Raw genomic sequence first — 19,701 nt, forward strand, 5'->3', positions numbered from 1 at the left:
CGCCAGGGGACGCCCTGCGCGGAGCCCGCAAGAGGAACAGCGAGGAGCCTCACCCGCCCCCTTGACGCGCATGCGTGCGAGGAGTGGAGGCCCCCGCAAACCCCCGTGCCCCGGCGCATGCGCGCTGTGCCCCGCGGGGCGGGGCCTGTTGGTGCCTCCCCGCTGGGGTGGCGGCGGCGGGAAGATGGAGGCGGCGGCGCTCGGCGGGTCGGTGGTGCCGGGCGCCCTCGCCTTCCTCCTCCTCATCCTCCTGCTGCTGCTGGCGGCCGCGCTGCGCCGCGCCGCCCCGCGGACATCACCCACCCCTCCACCGGACGGTGAGTACTGCGGGGCTGGCCGGACCGGGCGGCGCTGAGCTGAGCTGAGCTGACCCGAGCCGAGCCGAGCCGACCCTCCGCTCCCCGCAGGGCCCAGGGCGAACGGCGCCGCCGCCGCCAGGCCGGAGGAGCACAGGAAGACGAAGCTGCCGTCGCGGGCCCGGAGGAACAAACCGCAGCAGCACGACTTCACCCACCGGCTGCTGGTCGCCGCCCTCAAGGTACCGTGTGTGCCCCGGTGCCCCGCCACCGCCGCCCCCTCCCCGCTGTGACCGCTCTCTTTCCGTAGGGCCACAGCGGCTCCGTCTCCTGCCTGGACTTCAGCAGCAGCGGCAAGTACCTGGCGTCGTGCGGCAGCGACCGCACGGTCCGGCTGTGGAGCACCCGGGACTTCACGGCGCGGGAGCACCGCTGTCTGCGCGCCAACGTGGGGCTGGACCACGCCGAGCTTGTCCGCCTCAGCCCTGACTCGCGGTATGGCCAGGCCTCCCCACGCCTCGTCGCCATCGTCTCCCGGCCCCGGGATCGCTCGCGGCGTATCGGCACCGTGGGGGCTGCGTCCCGCGCGGGGTCTTGAGGGTACCACTGATTCGTGACAGCCGCGGGCGCTTTAGTGTGGTGCTCGGAGCAAATATCCCAGTGCCCCGCTTGCCACCCCCGAGGAAGGCGCTTTTAAAGGCCTTTGCCAGCGGGTCCTGCGGCTGGGCTGAGCCTCTCCGGGGCGCTGGGAGAGAGCTCTGGCTGGCTGAGAGGGGTGGTGGAAAAGCACGCCTTGGCACTCCGTGAAGCGGCCTCTGTCAGAGAGAGGACAGGAATCTCATTTCCAGATGTGGAGTAATAAATTCTGTTCTTTTCCATTTGGCATTGCAGTTGAGCTAACACAGGGACAGAACTTGGTGGCCTCGTAAAGCACGCAGCTTTTTACCTGCCAGCGTATCCCTTTCCCTGGGTGCCACTGAAGGACCTATTAGCTTACCTGTTGCAGCTAGGCTGAGCTGAGGTAGCCCGTTTCTTAACGGTTTAGAGTGTCTGTGTTTCCACAGGGCGTTCATTGTTTGGCTGGCAAATGGCGAGACTGTGCGTGTCTATAAAATGACTAAGAAGGATGACGGCAGCTTCACCTTCACTGCAACTTCTGGAGACTTCCCAAAGAAGCACAAGGCTCCTGTCATTAACATAGGAATTGCAGAGACAGGTATGGAAATGAGTTGCTCGCTCATTTGGAGCTCAAGGGCTCCAGATTGGCTTTGATTTCCTTGAAAAGCAAGAGCTGCTGGGCTGAAAGTCTTGGAGTTTTTCACAACTTCAAGGCCCATTTCTGCAGTGGTACTTGATTCTTTGTGGTCTCATAGGTGTTTTCTTTTTAACCTTTGTTTACTACTGAGTGAACTGAAAGATGACTGTCCTTTTCAAACAGATTATATTCCCATAAACACAGAACTAGCTGCCCAATATGCACAGTCTCTTAATTTACGTTTTCAGGGATGCTGCTGCAAAGAGGTCTGGTCTCAATATTGAGAGGATCGCTGTTCTCTGGCCCACCCTTCTCTCTTTAACCAGTCAAAAATCTCTCTAGTGAGTTCATATGGTCTGTCTGGGACTTCTGGGATCTTGTAGAACAGAGTCTGGGGAGCAGGGGGTATGTGGTAGTAGTGAGGGCTTGGTGGATTAATGCTTCGGATGTGTGACAGCGGGCAGTTGGAAGCGGCTGGATCTGAGTTCACCTCTATAATAGGAGAGCAGAGAAAATGTTAACTGAGACCTTTGTTCAGCTGTGAAAGTGAAAACTTAAACCTGCAACAAGTAGCTGAAAGGTAAACAGGCAACTCCCTGTCCGGGCTGAGGTGGAAAAGGGGAAAGCGTTGCAAGTGGAAACAAGCAGGAGTCCAAACTGCTGACACAGCCAGTAATCATGGGCAATAGCGGTGTGACTTGCAGTCAGCTACCTGCCCGCAACCCGTGACTTGAAAGCTACAGATGCCTCGAGTTGTGCTTTACCCATCTGGGGAAGATCAAGTCTGCTGCATTACTCCTGTGGTACCAGCTTGGCGCTGAGCTCTGAAGCGGGATCTGAGGGGCGCTGGGGTGAGAAGCGCATGTGGCCTCTGCCGGCTGCTGTGGTCAGGGGTGCACTAAGGCATAACCAGGAGACGAGTCTTCCAACAGTGCTCTTCGCTCTGTCCTGGGAGATTGACACTCCTTGAGTTTTGGTGCTGCTTCTGGTTTTCTTGACTGCCGAGGTGCAGGGAGAGGTTTCCCTGCTTAGGGACCGTCCCCAGCCTTTGGTAAGTCTGTGGCAGCGTTAGGCCTGGGAGTTCTCCTGATCTTTGCCTTTTTCCCCCCAGGAAAGTTTATCATGACAGCTTCCAGTGACACTACCATCCTAATCTGGAGCCCGAAGGGGGAAGTCCTGGCCAGCATTAACACCAACCAAATGAACAATGCCTACGCCACAGTGTCGCCCTGCGGAAGGTGAGGGGTGGGAGGTGTTCCAGGCCGCTCCACCTGCGGAGCTGCTGCAGGAGTGAACGGGAACCTCGCTCCTTCGCAGAGGACATCAGCAGTTCAGACCATTGGCATTTAGCTGTTATTTTAATGCAATTTTCTGAGGGTTCCACGTTTTTAAAAGGGATTCTGCCCCTCAGAGCAGCCCTTCCAGGAGCACTGACCCTTGCCTGAGTGGTCTCAGACAGTTGGTGGGTTGCTGTTGTGCCTCAGTGCTGCTGTTCCTGGTAACCATCTCCATTGCCTCAGACAGCAGAAGTGGGACAATGCAAATGACATATGCAAAGCAAACAGCGTTTCTAAGTTGTATGTAACCTTTTAAAGGTTAATTATAAAATTACAATCCCTATTACTGGGAGGTTTGTTTATCAGGAAAATCTTGTTCTCTGCTCTGTCTCTAACTTGTTGCTGCTGGAAAACTTGCTGTGCTCCAAGCAGAGTGAGTTTGGGGATCAAAAGCCTTTAGCTTTTTTACTTTGGCCTAAGAGTTTCTCATTCCTAAGCTGCTCTAGTCCCTGGTGGCCTTCTGTAGCGTTCCCTTTACCAGCCTGGTTTCAGCAAAAAGTGAAAACTTCACCTGACCAAAGCAAAGACTTGGCCCTAGGAGTCTGGATAGGTTTGCCTTCGTGGAGCCCTATCTTACGCACCCCTCTGTGCTGGAGGGCTCCCCCTGGCCCCTGCCTTGCTCGGGGTGGGGCAGAGGAGAGCTCTGCAGGGCTGGCCCCACGGCCCGGCCTGAGAGGTGCTCTGTAATTGATACCCTCTGTCTCTGCTTGTTTGTTCACCCAGGTTTGTGGCGTCCTGTGGCTTTACCCCTGATGTGAAGGTGTGGGAGGTGTGTTTTGGCAAGAACGGAGACTTCCGGGAGGTGGCCAGGGCTTTTGAGCTGAAAGGCCACACTGCTGGTGTACATTCCTTCTCCTTTTCTAATGACTCGAGGAGGTGAGTGTGTGCTACCTGCAGTTCGGCCTGGCTTACCATCAGGACACGTGAGCTTGCCCCTTCCAGCATACGCCAGCCGCCTGTGCGGGGGCCCAGACCCTGTGCGATGTGGGGGTGCCGCCATGCCATCTGCGTGTTCCCCGTGGGTTTCCTCCTGGGGCACCGGTTCTCTGTGTGCTGGGAAGAGGATGAGGACTGTACATGTATGCAGACTCACATTTCCCAAAAGAGTTCTATGGCCACAAAAGATTCCTGATGCGCAGGCATGGCAGGGGAAGAAGTGCTGCCCGATTTCCTTGTGCTCACCCGTGCTCTGTCTCCTGGCTGTAGGATGGCGACCGTTTCCAAGGACGGGACGTGGAAGTTCTGGGACACAGATGTGGAATATAAGAAGCAACAGGATCCATACCTGCTTCTGACGGTGAAGTGCGAGGTGACGGAGCCTTGTCGCATCGCCCTGTCCCCCGACGCTCGCGTCGTCGCCATCTCTAGCGGTGCAGACATTGTTGTGTACAACACGCGGAGAGGAGAAGAGGAGGAGCGCTTTCTCGGCGTGCACGGACAGTCCGTAACAGACTTGGCTTTTGACACTAACAGCCGTTACCTGGTGTCGGCTGGGGACCGCGCCATCCGTGTCTTCCACAACACCGCTGGTCACCGGGCGGTGGTGGAGGAGATGGAGACCATGCTGAAAAAAACTGCGAATAAAGCCACCCGGGAGAGGCTGGAGCAGCAGATCTCCAGCGCCCGCAAAGCGTTGGCCGCCATCTATGGCAAGAAGCACTAATTCCCCCCCCCCCGGCAGTGCCACCTCCTGGCCCCCTCAGCTGCGTTCTGCCTTTTGGGGATTATTTTTCTAATAACGCTAAATAACTTGTAATAAATGAGTGCGCGATGAGGTTTAGAAATGAGATTTTTGTGTGGTTTTTTGGGTTTTTTTTTATCTTTGATGCTAAATTGGGGGGAGGGGGTAGTTCTGTTGCACGGGAACAGGCTTTAGCTGCCTGCATGCAGGCAGGGCTCCTTCCACCCGCGTCGGGGAGCTGAGGTGATGCACGGCCCGGGGGGGGGGCGTTCCCGACGCTAGGCGAGACTTGCCCTAACGTAAGATGGCGCCGGCGTCAGCGTCGTCCCGTCACCGCGTCTCCTCCTTGCCCTCAAAAGGGCGGGGCGAGCCGCGCAGGCGCACTACGTGCCGCCGTGCTTTTCCCTTCCTTCCCCTCTCCCCCCCCTTTACTCCCTTCCTCCGGGCGTGGCGAGCGTGGTGACGCAGGACGCTCAAGGCGTGGGCGGGGCGCGCGCATGCGCGGAGAGAGGCGGCGGGTGCTGCGGAGCCGGGGCTGCCGGGGCTGCGGGCGCCATGTCGGGCCGCTCGGTGCGCGCCGAGACCCGCAGCCGCGCCAAGGATGACATCAAAAAAGTGATGGCGGCCATCGAGCGCGTCCGCAGATGGTGAGAGGCGGGGCCGCGGGGGGGGGTGGGGCCTGCCCGGCGTGCAGCCAATCACCGCACCACACGGGTGCCGGTGGAGGTGCTCCGGTGGCGAGTATCCAATCAGCGTGCTGCGTGGGGTAGCGGGCGGGGATAGCGAGGCAGCAGCCAATTAGTTCGTCCCCTCTGCTCGGGAGTGTGGGGGGGACCGGAAGCGCCGGTGATCGGCGGGCGGCTCGACCAATCACAACGAGGTGTGCGAGGTGAGGGTGCGGGGTGCGGTGGTGGTCTGGATTGGCGTTCCGCTGGGCCAATCGAGGGCTGGTGGGCGGGGCTTGTTGCCAGGGTACCGCCGGACCCCGTTTCCCCGGTAACTTCCCCGCGGTGAGGGGGGGGTTCGGCGCCATTAACGTCTGTGTCCGCGCAGGGAGAAGAAGTGGGTGACGGTGGGCGATACCTCCCTGCGGATATTCAAGTGGGTGCCCGTGGCGGATAGCAAGGAGGTGGGTACCGCGCGGGGCCGGGCCCTTTCCCTCAGGGCCGCCCCGGGCCCGCCCCTTGGCGGGGACCGGAGCCGAGCCGGGAACTGCCGCCCCCAGCCCCGGCTGAGCAGCTCTCGTCAGTCGCTCCGCAGGGGAGAGCCCCGGGGGTTCCCCGGCGCAGCCGCTGCTTCCCCGGCCTCTCCAGCGGCGTCGGGGCCTCCCGACGGTTGTGCCTCGGAGCCGGCTGGCTCACCCGTGAGCGTGGGCTGTCGTGTCTCCCGCGGATGTCCGTCGGCCATCGCCCTGCAGCCATGCTGATGGATCTGGCTGCTCGCAGTCCTTCTTGCCTTAATCCCTAGAGGACTTGCTTTTATTTGGTGGTACTCCCTCGATAGGTGTCAACACCTCCTCTTACTCCCCGTTCTGAACTCTCTGCAGCTGAAATTTTACCTCTCAGTTAGAAAAGTGCCCAAAAAGGGAAAGGTCTGCACCAGCGCATCCCTCTGGGCTGTTGGGAGAAAGAGCAGGGAGCGGTTTGTGCCTCCTCTTGCCAGTGGTGGGCTCCTGTAATTTTGTGTTTCTGTTTTTCTTTCTCTCCTCAAGAAAGAGAAATCCAAATCGAGTAGCAGCACTGCCCGAGAACCCAATGGCTTCCCAGCTGACACCTCTGCCAACTCCTCTCTCCTCCTGGAGTTCCAGGGTGAGTCTGGCTGAGCCTTCAAGCTGGGGAAAGACTCTGAGGCCATATAGAAGCTGGGATGTTGCTGGCTTATGTATGCTATGTGTATTGGTAAGAGCAACGTGTGTCTTCAGTGCAGGGTTGTGCTGAAACTGTTAAGTTTTGCAGTCAGCAAGAATCATAATCGTTTGCTTCTGGGATCTTCCTGTGGGAAGCTTCGTGGGGAACTGGAGGAGTGGGGGTTCCTGTTCCCACTTTGCAGTCCCTGCTGGGGAGAGGCCGGTAGTTGCCTGCGGCTGAACCCCCCCTGCTTCCAGCGGTGGCTTGCGTGGGCCTTCGGACGAAAGGGCGGAGGATCTCCTTGACCTTGCTCTTGATCCCGAAGCACTGCAGCCAGCCATGAGCAGGATGGGCTCTGTAGTGGAGCTGAGCAAGGCTCAGGCAGCGCACGGACTCGCTGCCAGAGCAGAGCGTGTGCCTGTCCCCCACCTCTCCACTCAGCTTGCAGTGCGGCCAAGGAAAACCGGGGAACATGTTGGCACTTCCAGTAGGTGTGGTGAGGAGGTTAGCACTGCAAGTCTGCAGTTTGGGACTGCTTTACCTGGAAAAGGCGCGTGCCAGGATTGCCTCCCTGTCTGGAGGCAGGTGCCAGGCGTTGCTGCTGCTTTAGATCACTGCCTTGCAAACAAGAGAGGTACAAAGCCCTGGTACGTGGGCAAGAGGTCTCCTGCCCTTGAATGCCCGGCTGCCTGGGGCCCTCGCCAGCTGCAGCCGGGAGATTTGGCAGTGCAGTGCTTTGTGTCACCCCTGCACCTGCTGCTCATTCTTTCTGAGCAGCCCAGGGTCGCTCTCTGCCCGCTCTCCCCCGGGCAGAAACACACCCTCTCCTGTGGGCCAGCCGTGTCCCGGCAGGGAGTCTCGTGCCCGGCAGCGCTTGCGTTGATTGGTGACAGTGGATCCCCTGTACTCTGACCGTCTCTGTCTCTGTGCTCTTCCTTCTCCCTAAGACCCTGGCTCTTCAGTGCCACCCTCGGCTGCCTGTGCCCTTGGGTCAAGGTGCTCTTCTTCACTAGGTGCTGTTTCTGCAGATGAGAACAGCAACCAGAGCTCCCTGTCGGATGTCTACCAGCTCAAGGTGGACAGTAGCCCCAACTCCAGCCCCAGTCCCCAGCAGAGCGAGTCCATGAGTCCTGCCCACACGTCCGACTTCCGCACGGACGACTCACAGCCACCCACACTGGGGCAGGAGACACTGGAAGGTGGGTGCTGGGCTGGGAAGGGAGGGGGTGGGCAGCTGGGCCCGGGGAAGGCTCTGCCAGAGCCGTAGCTCATCCGGTGGGTGACTGAGGCACTGCTGGAGGTGGTCAGGGCAGCAGAGGCTTGTGTCTTCTGCCGGAGGTCTCCTCGCCTGGCTCAGCACCGAGCTGGGTACGGCCGTGCTCCTGGGTCGGCAGTTCCGTTAATCTTTCTGTTCTCCCCAGAGCCTTCCCTGCCTTCCTCGGAAGTCGCAGATGAGCCTCCCACTCTCACAAAGGAAGAGCCAGTCCCCCTTGAGACTCAGGTAAGGGAGGGGGGATTGAAACCATGTCTAAATGCGCCTGCAGCTTGGCCCTTTCACCCTTGTTGCTGCTTCTTGTAGCAGAAATGTCTCGATGGATGGACTTGCTCTGCAGTCCCAAGGTGCCCTCCAGGAGCTCCCCAGCCTCCCGGCTGGTTCAGTTCAGGTGTTAAAGTGTCAGGAAAGGATGTGGAAGTGGAGTCAAACAACGATTTTAGCTGACTCCAGGGCTGAAGTGGGTTCCCGCTCCTGCTGCCTTGGGCCTTCCTCACAGATGAAAGCCAGGGGTGTCCCCACAGCCGTGTCCAGGTCCGTGTGGCTTGGTGGGCACGCTGAGCTCTGTCGCTGCCCGTGACCTCTGCCTCTGGCTCTTGCAGGTAACTGAAGAGGAGGAGGACTCCGGTGCACCGCCTCTGAAGAGATTTTGTGCCGATCAGAACTCTGTGTGCCACACGGCCTCGGAGAGCTAGCCTGCCCGTCCCCGGGGAGAGCGCCTTCGCCAGCCCCTCGCAGAGCCGCCTGCCCTCCCCTGGGGACGGGGTGCTTCCCCCCCTCCTGCCCCTTCCCTGGGGACGCCACTCGCGATCCAGCCTGCCCAGCCCTGCCCTGCCCTGGGGGGCAGGAGTCTGTGTCCCCGGGCGGATGGGGCTGCCACCAGTACCTGCAACTTTGCCTCTATTTATTGGCTCCCTCTCTCCCTGCTGCCCTGCCCTGTAGCGTGGGGGTCTCTGGCGGGTGGCCTGTGTGGGGGGGGGGGGGCAGCTGTCTGCAGGGCTCCCTGCCCTCCGTGGGCACTGGCAGATGCTGTTTCCTTGCTTCTGGCTCCCCTGCCCTCCCACCCCGGCTGCCGGGAACGGGAGAGCCGCCCTCCAGCCGCACGAAGTGATTCTTCCCCTCCCGGGTGAGCGCAGGCGGGAAGCGGGATGTGCGGGGAGGGGGAGGCGGGGGCAGAGGCCGAGTCCCGCCCCGCGGCGGCAGATAGTTGCTGGGACGCTGTGCAATAACTGCTCGCTTAAGCCATGGATATTCGGAGGAACCGGAGCGCTCCCTCCGCGGAGGGCAGGTACGGACCGGCCTCTGCTCTGCCGCCGGGCGCTGGCGAAGCCCCCCACCCCCACCCCGGGACAGACCCACCCCCCCCCCGGGCCCCCTCTTCCCCCCCCCCCCCCCCCCCCCCGACAGACGGAGGACCCCTGCGCCGCTCTACGCACCCCCGTTCCCGGGCCGCGTCAGGGTGCCGGGCCGCCCCAGGAAGCTCTCCCGCCCCGGGGCTCTGCCCCCGCCGCCAGCCCGCAGCCCCGCCGCCGCCCCACGCCCGGGCCGCCCCTCCCGGCCTCCCCCGCCACCACTGCATGTCCCGCCGAGTCTCTGATCGAGCCTGGCGAAGCCGAAGGCGCGGCCGCGCGTGGAAGTGGAAAGTTATTTTAGCACTGAATAGAATATTTTTAAAATTAAACTATTTGAAATACAGCGCCCGGTGTCTGCGTGGCGGGACCAAGCCGCCGGCGGGAAGTTCGTAGGGGGCGGGAGCTGCGGGAAAGCCCGCGCAGCGCCGGGAACCCACACCTCCCCCGCTCCGCCAGCACGGTGCCCGCGTCCGCCCCCGGGAAGGCACGACTGGGGCCCGCTGCGCCCCCGCCTTGTCCGGCCCAGCCCCCGCCCGCCGTCCCCTCGGCCGGTGCCCAGCGCTATCCGGGGGGCGGGCGGGAGGAGACGGAGCGCGGCCCCGAGCCGGCGGCGGGACCAGCCCGACGCCATCTGCAACAGCCCCGCCGAGCGGGGCACCCCCTTCCCCTCCCCGGCCGCGCCGTCCCTCGGCGGGGGGCCCGCTCCGCTCTGTTGCCCGCTCCCAGCCCGGGAGGCGGCGGGCAGATGGTTCCCGCGTTCCCCGCCCGCCCGGGGACCCTGGCGGGGGGTCGGTGGGGCCGGTACTGTCAGCCGTCAGCTCCGGGATAGCTGGGGTATGTTTTGTAGGCAGCTTCAAGATACCGATTAGAGCCCGATATGCAAAAAGCCTAATAAATTAGCTTAATTAACACGACGTCTGTGGGTGTCTTTGCAATAGTCTGTCTTTGATTTGCTTGTGCGTTGCAAATACTGGTTTTTATATTCCAGGTTATTAAATCTAGTGGGTAAGCCTAAGCCAAAGGCATATGGTTTCCTTGGTCACACTGCCATGTATACTCGTTAAGTGGTTTTAATAATTTATCATTTCAGGATCAGGATGGCCAGACAAGAAGGGCAGCTGCTGGTTAATTTGAAAACGAACTATCCCGATGTGGTGGTAGATATTGAGAAAATAGCTTTAGGAGAGAGATCCAGAAAGAAGACCTCTTGCAATCAGAAAAAGCAACGAAGGGAGCTTTCTATAGCGGTGTGTGCGTTGCTGAATTCAGGAGGAGGAGTAGTGAGGATGGAGAGTGAAGACAAGAATTACTGCTTTCAGGAGCACGGCATTGGTCTGGACATAGAGCAAAGTCTCAGGGAGTGCATTGCCTGCACCGAGACCAGTGAATACTTCACCTGGATGCAGCAGCGGAGTCACTTGCTGCTTTTTGTTAAAACATGGAGCTGTGGAGGTCCGAAGCAGAAAAATGCAGCCACAAAACCGCGTATCTGTAGCTTAAGCACTGGCTTGTCCCATAGGTGTTTCACTTCAGTTCTCCCTATGACTTCAAGCGGCGCTGCTGAATTTCTGAGGAAGAAGGAAAGCTCTGCCAAGTGCCGTGATGAGAATGGGCCAAGCGCTAAGAAAGCTCTGATGAATTTTGATGGGGGACCGAAGGAGACCCCTGTGAACACTGAAGAGCACAACATCCAAGATGCTGCTGCCACGCTTTTAAAAAGAGACAAACTGATGTTAGGGGAGCGTCTGGGTTTCGCAGAGACAACACATATTGAATTTAAGAACTTCTCTACACAGAGTATCTTGGAATACATTAGAAAAACCCTTCCCAATTATGCCTCTGCCTTTGCAAACACTCAGGGTGGTTATTTGTTTTTTGGAGTGAGTGACAGCGGTGAAGTTGTTGGAAGCCATAGTAAAGTGGAGAAAGAAGCTTTAGAAAAAACAGTAGCTGATACCATGGGCTCGCTGCCCGTCCATCACTTCTGCGGCTCTCAGGCTGGCGTGCAGTTTAAGACTCACATCCTGAGCGTTTATGACAAAGCAGGCGGCTTGCAGGGCTACGTATGCGCTGTGCGAGTTGAACCGTTTTGCTGCGCTGTTTTCCACAATAACCCTGAATCCTGGATGGTGGTGGGTGACACGATTGAAAGACTGAGTGTCAGGAAATGGACGGAGCTCATGACAGCTGCAGACCCAGGTAAAAGCTGCATTTGCATTAGTGCCAACTTCATTTCTGCCTCGGTTTGTAAACTTTCAGGCAGAAAGGTCAACTTCCTTTGTTCTGTGTTCTCACCAAACCTAGAAACGGGGCTTTGCCCCATAGCACAGTCATAGGCACCGGGGGTGATGGTACGGTAACCGGCCTCTATGGCAAACCGTTCTGTGAGGCATTCGTTACTCTCTGAACTGGTTCAGCAGGACTTTTTGAAGCACTCCCAACTGGAATAAGCCTTCCTAGGGATCCCATATGCCCCTAAATGAAATGGAAGGATTCAGAATCTCGCAGGACTGGAAACTTAATGGAAGCTTCGTCTGAATGAGAATCACAGAAAACTTTTGAAGCTGGCTTTGTCTGTTCACATACTAGGGAGGGAGTGATGTCTTGGTGGAAATCTGGCCCCTTTAGGTTCCTAAAAGGAGTTTATTTTGAAAAACAAGTCCTTACTGGTGCTGATCCCCATGGAGTGAAATCCCCAGTGCTTGATGCACTAGCAAGGATTAATCTCCATGCCCTGGTTTGATCTTCGTGGATCCACCACCTTGGCTCAAGTTGTGTGCCAGCACTAGAGTAAAATAATCATTTTAGCTGTAATGGTGGTGTCAAACTGAGCTGCAATTTTTCTTCTCCTTATCAAATACTAATCACAAAGTTACAAAGTCAGCAAAACTGTGGTAGCTACTAAAACCTGGTCAGTCGTCTCCTCAGAGATCAGCTTGAGGTTGAGAAAAGTCCTTTCAAGTCTGCAGCGCAGCCGGCAATGCAGAGCGTGCAGCAGGCTGCAAGCCACTCCCTCCTTCGAGGCTCACACGCGTGTCGGATGTCTACCGAAACCTCACTTGTACACCCGGTGTGGCTTCGTGGTTGTTAAAGGCTGTTTTGAAGAAGCAGGGGTGCAAGGCTTTGCTTGTTTTAAGGCATGTTGTCCCACTTCGTTGTGAAATCCTTCCCCTTCAAAAGCTATGTCCTGCATTTTGTTCCATCACCTGTATGGCAAGTCCTAGAGAGTTTATTCCGACTGCAGATTTGAATAAAAGTTTTTCAGTCTTAAGATGAAACTAACCTTCCTTTCCTACAGATTCCCTGTAACACAGATTTCCCTTGAGTGTGTGTCCATGGCAGTGACTGCATGAGCAAGGAATATACTAGCCAAAAGGGACCTCCTGTCCCAGCGGAGCCCCGGCCGTGCCAGGCGGCTCTGGCCTCATGTGAAATCTCTCCTGTGGCCTTGGTCTGCGCTTAAAGCTGGGATGTGGTCTCTTCAAAGGACACAGTCACTTTGTGACTCTGCAAAAGACAGAGAGGGTGATGTTGAGAGGAGGGGAACAAAGCAGCAAGGTCTTCTGGAGATGTGCATCTACTGAAGAGACCCGTGGTACACGTAGGTGGTTCCTGTAGGGTGCTGGTGCACTGAACAGGCACGTCAGGTGTCTTACCTGTGTGCTGGGGTCTCAACAGACTCATCCCACGTGGGGTCTAAATCTTGCCTTTGAACTGTAAAACCATCTGTGCGGTGAGCCCTCTCTCCTCTACAGCAGAAGATCCTGTTGGTTTGACAGGGTCATTCTTAACTATGTAGGCAGCCTTTTCTTGAGTAGGACTGCGAAGGGAGGTTTTAAATGAATCATTCTAGTTACGCTTTAGTGCTGGGTTTTAAAAGTTCATATGGAAGGATTTTGATGGATATAACGTATCTTTTTCTTCCCCTAAGATCTTTCAAAGCTGGCTGATAAATTTGAGAATGAGCTCAGTTTGTCAAATAGTCCTCCTCTTGTCAAGCCAGTTTACTCAAAAGTGGGTCTCCAGTGTGTGTCTGAACTCCAAAAACGCCTCTACCCAGGTAAGCTGTTTATTCTGGATATTTTTTTGAATTTAAGATTGTATTGGACAGAACTTCTAGGAATGTAATGTGATATGAGATTTTAGGCACACGACTGTTAGGTATTTAAAAGATGCAACTACTCCAAGAATGTTCAATTCCCTGATTTTTCAGGTGCTTCGATCTCTTCTCCCATTTTTGCCACTAAATATAATCCCTAATGCACACCATGGCTGAGGATATACCTACCGTCCCAGGGGTTTGAGCACTCTCTGTCCCTCTTATGCTCAAAAATCTTTCTATGGACAAAAAAGAGAGAGAATAATTTATTTTTAGCATAAATGAAATCTAAGTAGTCTAACCAAATAATTATTTTTAGTCAAGATCTAGTTGTTACAGGTAAAGGAAGAAAAAGACAATAAATTAATACCACTGTGAAAAAAGTAGTAATAATAATAATAGTTACCTGCATGTTTCCTAGTACCCACCCCTGTTCCTGGCGTTATACTCAGCTTTCCACCGCCACTCAGGAACCCGCTGTCGATGGTTCCAGTCTGCTGGGGGTTGTTAGGGCGAGTGGTCAGCATCCCCGGTTCTTCTGTAGCTGATGTCGATGATTTCTTTATCCTACTCCAGGATCTGCTTGGGGTCACTTGCTGTGGGTTTGCTAACACTCTTTCACACCTTGTTCTTTCTTCACTGGGCTGCCAGTTCAGTGCTCCACTGGAGTTTAGTAAACAGTGTGTTTCACAGAAGTTAGATACTTGTTCTCTGTTACCCTTAAAATCAGTTTTGTCCAGCTCTGGGGCTGCATTTCTTTATCTGACCATCTGAGAGCTGTTTCTGGCCTTGGGGTCTCCTGTGCTCTGTCTCTCCCTGCCCCACACCTGAATTCAGCCCTGCATGCTGTATCCCATGTCTCAGGACCTCTGCTGTCTTACCAGACCTGTGTTTCTGCACTCTGCATCTTCATGTTATAGGCAGAAAGATCTCATCTCGTCCTGTGCAGAAGACCTGCGTGTTGCTGCTGTCTGTATAAACTGATGGTTGTTATCCACAGCCCCCTGGTTATTAGAAAAAACACCGTTACAGACAAACCAAGTGAAAACAAAGCTCCAAACAGGTCAACCAAAATTCAGCCAAAGTAACCAGATGAGCCTCTGACCTGAGGCCTTGCAAACTCAGTGCAGGCCCCACGGCTTCGTGCTACCAACGCTGCGTTGCTGGTCTGCGGGGCCAGGCACCAAGCCTGTGGATGTCAGATGTCTGTCTTGGACGTTCATCTGACTTACCGCCCTGCTCACTGCTACGGGGGAACTTTGGGCTGGGACACGCCAGGGAAAGTAAAGCTCAGCCCTTACCGTGCAGGGGTGGAGAACCCTGCCTTGGTTTTATTTTTTAGGTGAAGACTTTGATTGTTTCAGAAACACTGCGGCTATAAAAGCCAGGATGGTTGCTGAGTAACAAATACTCCCACGTACCAAGCCCTGAAAAACAAGGGAATGGGAGTAGCTAAGGGCAATGTAAATCCTATAATGTTCCTGCAGAGCAGGGCTGTGGCTTTAGGTCAAGCCCTGAGACCACGGGAGAGGTGCGGAATTCCAGGTCCTTGTCCGGTATCACAACCACTCCAATCAGTTGCAAACAGATACCTTCTCATTAAACATAGTTTGTGGATTTTTTTTTTTTTTCCAAATTCTGACCTAAGGATGTATGTATTACTTGCTAATTTTTCTATTTATTTTTGTAATTTTGCTATCTTTTCACATACGTTTTCAGGATTACTCTCAGATGATTGATTTACTGATGGGTTAATAGTTGTTTGGTACAGGATATGCAATTGCTGATTCTTGATGAGAATGTGGTTTTCTTAAACAGAAGGCTGTATGACACAGTGCAAATGTATGCTTGCATTTGAGATTTGTCTGTGTGTTATGAATGTGCATGGCTGTAATTTTAACCTGTAAATTTAAGACAAGATTTATGTTAATATTTTTTAAAATTACTGTTCCTTGTTATTTTGGAGGAGCACCCAGTGTAGTGTTGTGATACCTTCATGTATTCCTCTATATTTAACAGGAATGTGTATTTAATCATCAAGAGACTGACGATGCTTCGAGGTGCCTTTTCGCTTCCTGTACGCATTGTGTTTTACCCGTCAGGAGGGTAGGAGATGCTGTAAGCAGGATGTTCCATCTGCTTCAACCACCAGTCTCTCACTGTGGCAGCAATATGTCTGTCAGAGGAATACCTAAATAATGAGAAGGCAGATAGAAAGGAGGCAGATCCCTCCAAAGAGACTTTTTCTTATTCCATTTAGAAGTCAAGCATGCCTGAAGCATGGAGTTATACCTCTTTTATTCATATAAAAAATCCTCACAGATTTACCACCAGGTATCATGGGAATGCTGAATTTTTTACTCATGCTAAATCATTTACTTTGATGACCTCGTGGTATAAAATATTCCTTCAGTAACTAGTGTGTTGAATAAATTATTTGCTTTATTTTGGTGTTCTAATCTTTGATTTCTTTTTTTCTAGTGGGTTCTAATGAAATCAAATGGAAACCAGAAACCATCTGCACCGACCTGTTCTCAGAATATCCTGGATTAGAGGATTTAATGAAAAAACAAATCCATCCACTTAACAAGGGGGTACTGATATTTTCAAGGAGTTGGGCTGTTGACATCGGATTGCCGAAAAAACAGGATGTTGTGTGTGATGCTCTCTTAGTAGCTGAAAATGCATATCCAGTTTTGTATACTGTAGTCAAGGCTGCCTCTTCTGCTGAGTCTGAAAACTCAAGAGAAACTGCTTATGCATTAAAGCAGAAACTAGTCAATGATGGGGGATACGCTTCAAAAGTGTGTGTGATTCCCCAAGTACTGCACCTGAATGGCACAAAGAACCAGATGGAAGTTGCAGAGGATGATGTTCCCCAGCAAGAAAACCTGTGCGATTATGCCAGCTTATACCCAGAGAATTACATCCTCACCTCCAGGGACATCCCTGCATTCCTGCGTGCACTTGTGATTGTTGTGCTGCGCTTTAAGTCGTACTTAAGTGACCATCTTGGCTGTGAGATTTTCAACCTTCTCACTCTCAAACAGTATAAGCTCCTCTCCAAGAACCTGCACAAAACCAAGGAGCAGTTTGTCCTTGGTCTTCCTGGAACAGGGAAAACAATCGTGGCTTTGAAGATCATTGAGAGAATAAGAAACATTTTTCACTGTTCTGCAGAAGAGGTACTCTACATTTGTGAAAATCAACCCTTGAAGAAGTTTGTGGGGTAAGCAGTAATGTGCATTTCCCCTTTTTTATTTCCTTCCATCCTCTGTACATGCAGCACAAACCCTGCTGATTCTGCATCCATTTGCCAAATATAGAACTTTGGCTGGCACAAACGCACAACAATCATCTCAAGAAAGATGTTAATATTGAAAGTATTATTGAGCTGAGCTCTGGCCCAGATCCAGCGTTCGCTGACTGCAGCGAGAATTCCACATTCCGTGATTGCTGGATTGCGTTAGGCCTTCAAAAGATGACGGCCTTAGCTTAACAGTCTATTATGGCTGGTGGGGCTAATGCAAGTTCTTGTGCAGCTGTGCTAGGAACTGGACCTTGGACCTGGGCCATCTAGACAAGGAGAACAGAAATGAATGCCCTTTTGGTAGCGGATTTCAGGCAGAGCAGTTCCCCAGTCCTTTTCTCACTGCGTTTCCACTTATGTCAACATGGAGAGGTCAGCCGGCCACCACGGTGGACAAGGCACCTTGCATCAGGGAATCGCAGCCTGGCTCAGGCATGGCAGTGCCACGCGGCAGGTCCTGGCCCTAGCAGGCAGAAGGTCCAGCAGAAGTGCTGCCAGTCCCTGCTCACCCTGGGGAGAAAAGGAGCTCCCTTCCGTGCGCCAGGCAGAGAGGGCAGAGGGTCACCCTGGGGAGCCTGCCCATGGGGCTCCCATGTAGGAAGGTGGGCCTGAGTCTCCTCCTCAGGTAGATCCAAAGTTGGTGAGGGCTGTGCAGCTACGCCTGTGCACAGCCAGCCCGCTGGAATAAATGTTTCCGTGGGGAAAATGGTACAGCATGCTGCAGCTGAGGTGGGAAGTTTTGCATTTTTAGACAGTAAGCAGCAATAGCCCTCCAAGGAAGAACCCACTGAGAAATGGAGGCAGTCAATATGGATTTATCTGGTCATATCTTCTTATTTACAATACTTTTTTTGGGGGGGGGGTGTTTTGGTTTCTTTTTAGAAATGAGATCTGCCGGTCTGTGACACGTGTTGCCTTCTTAAATGGGAACTTCCCAGAAGTGAAACACATTGTGGCTGATGAAGCTCAGAATTTTCGTCGTGAGGAAAACTGGCACCAATGTGCCCGGGAGCTAGTCCAGAGAAAAAGTGGCGTTTTATGGGTCTTCCTGGATTTCTTCCAGTCCACTCACCCATATGGCTGTGGTCTTAAGTTTTCAGAACTATATCCTCAGGAACAGTTGACAAAAGTGGTCCGTAATGCCAAGCAAATATACAATGTCATGTTTGATGTAATGGAGAAAATCCTCCAAAATCGTAACACATATATGCCCTGTGAGATGCTGGCAAAGTTGTTCAGACAGGCTAAATGTGCCCATTCTTTGCCAGGCGACTACATAAAGAAAAAAAATATGGGAACACTTGAAATGGTAGAGTATGTGACCAGGGAGTGCAACAGCTATATCCAGCAAGGCTATCCTATCAAAGATATTGCAATCCTGTGCAGTACACAGCATGCAGCCCAGGAGTTCGGTCAGATATTGGAACCTGAGCTAAAAAAACGAGTCAGGAAATTCAGGGTAAGGTTGGTCTTGGGGTCAGCGGAGAATGTTTTAGAAAATGTCATTGTTCTTGACAGCATCCGACGTTTCTCAGGCCTAGAAAGGAGGATTGTGTTTGGCATCCACCCTGTCCCTGCACAAGAGGAGGTAAAACTCAATCTTTTGCTCTGTGTGGCATCCAGAGCCAACACCAAACTCCATTTGCTGTATCACAAAGAAGATACGTTCTTAAGAGACTCACCTTTAGACGACAGCTAGGGCTATGGACACTAGAATGCTTCACTCATTTTTTGGATCATAGAATGAATCATAGAATCCCAGAATAGTTTGGGTTGGAAGGGACCTCAAAGCCCATCTAGATCCTACCCCCTGCCATGGGCAGGGACACCCTCCCCCAGCCCAGGTTGCCCAAAGCCCCATCCAACCTGGCCTTGACCACTGCCAGGGAGCCAGGGGCAGCCACAGCTTCTGTGGGCAACCTGTGCCAGGGCCTCACCACCCTCACAGGGAAGAATTTCTTCCTCAGATCTCATCTCCATCACCCCTCCTTCACCTTCAGGCCATTCCCCCTTGTCCTGTCACTCCATGCCCTTGTCACCAGTCCCTCTCCAGCTTTCCTGTAGCCCCTTCAGGGACTGGAAGGGGCTCTAAGGTCTCCCCGCAGCCTTCTCTTCTCCAGGCTGAACAACCCCAACTCTCTCAGCCTGTCTCCATAGCAGAGGTGCTCCAGCCCTCTGACCATCTCCATGGCCTCCTCTGGACTCGCTCCAACAGCTCCATGTCCTTCTTGTCCTGGGGACCCCCAGAGCTGGATGCAGTGCTCCAGGGGGGGGTCTCACCAGAGCAGAGTAGAGGTGCAGAGTTCAGCATTTTGTTCAGTGATACTATAGGGCAGCCTTAAGATTTTTTTTTTAATGCCCTTTTTGAGGTCGATGCAAAAAGGAAAAAAATGACGTAGTTTCACATACATATTTCATCATGTGTAGGCCTGTAGGATGTCACAAAATTTACTTTAATTGACATTGCCACCTGGAGACAACAAATTGCTGGAAGTGGCAATTGCAGAAGGAAGTCAACAATTACAAACTACTTGGATAAATCATAGAACAGTTTGGAGTCTTGTACTTTCAGTTCCTCTGCTCTTTAAGCTGATTGCATATTCTGACTTCTTTCAGCACTAACAGAGTAGAACCACTGGTTGGAAATGCAACAGGGGCCATCCCTGTTTACGTCCTTGCTGGTGCTGGTGCAAATGGTCAAAACTCTGCTTTTCTCAATGGTGGGGAGAATTTTGTGAATTTTTAGCCAAATCATCTCTTTTCTCATCCAAAAAGATAGAGCCACAGCTTGCTTTTGGTAGCTGCTCACGTTTGTACCCACTCAAGCTGTTTAGAAACTGCAGTGGATCACCAAGATTTCCCCATTCTAACTGAGACTATTGAAGTATTGAAGTCAACAGGCCGTTGCAATGTAGTATATATGTTGACAGCCCAATTCTTACTGTCATGTCAAATTTGACATAAGCAGTATGGCTTTTCAAACTCTGATTGTGCAAAAACCTGTTGAGAATCTACCATATAATTACATCTTTCTGTCTCAGATTCCAACTGTTGCTAGAGCTTTGCCAATGTTGTCTAGTAATGTAGTTCCTATTATTGCTTACTCTTAGATTTTAAAAAGCTGAATGAATAGTGACATGATAATGTCATATTTGCCTGGGGAAAAGAAAAAAAAGATATTTCACTGTGACTCTTGTAAAATTGTATCAGCTTGCTGCTTTTCTGTAATAAATGTTTTTTTCTGATCTTGA

General features: G+C 53.3%; 3 protein-coding genes across 4 annotated transcripts; all 3 read left to right on the forward strand.

Annotated features, from left to right (window-relative positions):
- Positions 1–55: 55 nt before the first annotated feature.
- On the forward strand, positions 56–4,672 carry TBL2 (transducin beta like 2). The gene is made up of 7 exons (XM_075771790.1): positions 56–317; positions 408–538; positions 607–791; positions 1,361–1,512; positions 2,663–2,789; positions 3,612–3,764; positions 4,095–4,672. The coding sequence occupies exons 1-7, from the start codon at positions 71–73 to the stop codon at positions 4,549–4,551; spliced, it is 1,452 nt and encodes a 483-aa protein (XP_075627905.1). The 5' UTR covers positions 56–70; the 3' UTR covers positions 4,552–4,672.
- A 368-nt stretch (positions 4,673–5,040) lies between these two features.
- Positions 5,041–9,384, forward strand: BCL7B (BAF chromatin remodeling complex subunit BCL7B). 2 transcript variants are annotated; one of them, XM_075771289.1, is made up of 6 exons: positions 5,041–5,216; positions 5,623–5,698; positions 6,281–6,377; positions 7,430–7,615; positions 7,838–7,917; positions 8,292–9,384. In XM_075771289.1, exons 1-6 carry the CDS (start codon positions 5,125–5,127, stop codon positions 8,382–8,384), a joined length of 624 nt encoding a protein of 207 aa, XP_075627404.1. In that variant the 5' UTR covers positions 5,041–5,124; the 3' UTR covers positions 8,385–9,384. The 2 variants fall into 2 exon arrangements, with proteins under 2 accessions (XP_075627404.1, XP_075627405.1); XM_075771290.1 differs by having other exon boundaries at positions 7,445–7,615; positions 8,292–8,523.
- On the forward strand, positions 8,849–19,701 carry LOC104638282 (schlafen family member 13). Its single transcript, XM_075771288.1, has 5 exons — positions 8,849–8,977; positions 10,132–11,240; positions 12,973–13,101; positions 15,622–16,369; positions 17,333–19,701. Exons 1-5 carry the CDS (start codon positions 8,934–8,936, stop codon positions 18,147–18,149), a joined length of 2,847 nt encoding a protein of 948 aa, XP_075627403.1. The 5' UTR covers positions 8,849–8,933; the 3' UTR covers positions 18,150–19,701.

This window comes from Balearica regulorum, chromosome 19 (assembly GCF_011004875.1).
Source record: "Balearica regulorum gibbericeps isolate bBalReg1 chromosome 19, bBalReg1.pri, whole genome shotgun sequence".
Taxonomy (NCBI): Eukaryota; Metazoa; Chordata; class Aves; order Gruiformes; family Gruidae; genus Balearica; species Balearica regulorum.

What these genes read in the sequence shown, in the direction of transcription:
- TBL2 (XM_075771790.1), top strand. Translation starts at nt 71, where the DNA reads ATGCGTGCGAGGAGTGGAGGCCCCCGCAAACCCCCGTGCCCCGGCGCA. An exon ending in ACCCACCCCTCCACCGGACG is followed by an intron (nt 318 to 407) that starts GTGAGTACTGCG and finishes CGCTCCCCGCAG; the next exon opens with GGCCCAGGGCGAACGGCGCC. An exon ending in CGCCTCAGCCCTGACTCGCG is followed by an intron (nt 792 to 1,360) that starts GTATGGCCAGGC and finishes GTGTTTCCACAG; the next exon opens with GGCGTTCATTGTTTGGCTGG.
- BCL7B (XM_075771289.1), top strand. Translation starts at nt 5,125, where the DNA reads ATGTCGGGCCGCTCGGTGCGCGCCGAGACCCGCAGCCGCGCCAAGGAT. An exon ending in TCTCCTCCTGGAGTTCCAGG is followed by an intron (nt 6,378 to 7,429) that starts GTGAGTCTGGCT and finishes CTTCTTCACTAG; the next exon opens with GTGCTGTTTCTGCAGATGAG. An exon ending in GGGGCAGGAGACACTGGAAG is followed by an intron (nt 7,616 to 7,837) that starts GTGGGTGCTGGG and finishes TGTTCTCCCCAG; the next exon opens with AGCCTTCCCTGCCTTCCTCG.
- LOC104638282 (XM_075771288.1), top strand. Translation starts at nt 8,934, where the DNA reads ATGGATATTCGGAGGAACCGGAGCGCTCCCTCCGCGGAGGGCAG. An exon ending in CATGACAGCTGCAGACCCAG is followed by an intron (nt 11,241 to 12,972) that starts GTAAAAGCTGCA and finishes TCTTCCCCTAAG; the next exon opens with ATCTTTCAAAGCTGGCTGAT. An exon ending in CCAAAAACGCCTCTACCCAG is followed by an intron (nt 13,102 to 15,621) that starts GTAAGCTGTTTA and finishes CTTTTTTTCTAG; the next exon opens with TGGGTTCTAATGAAATCAAA.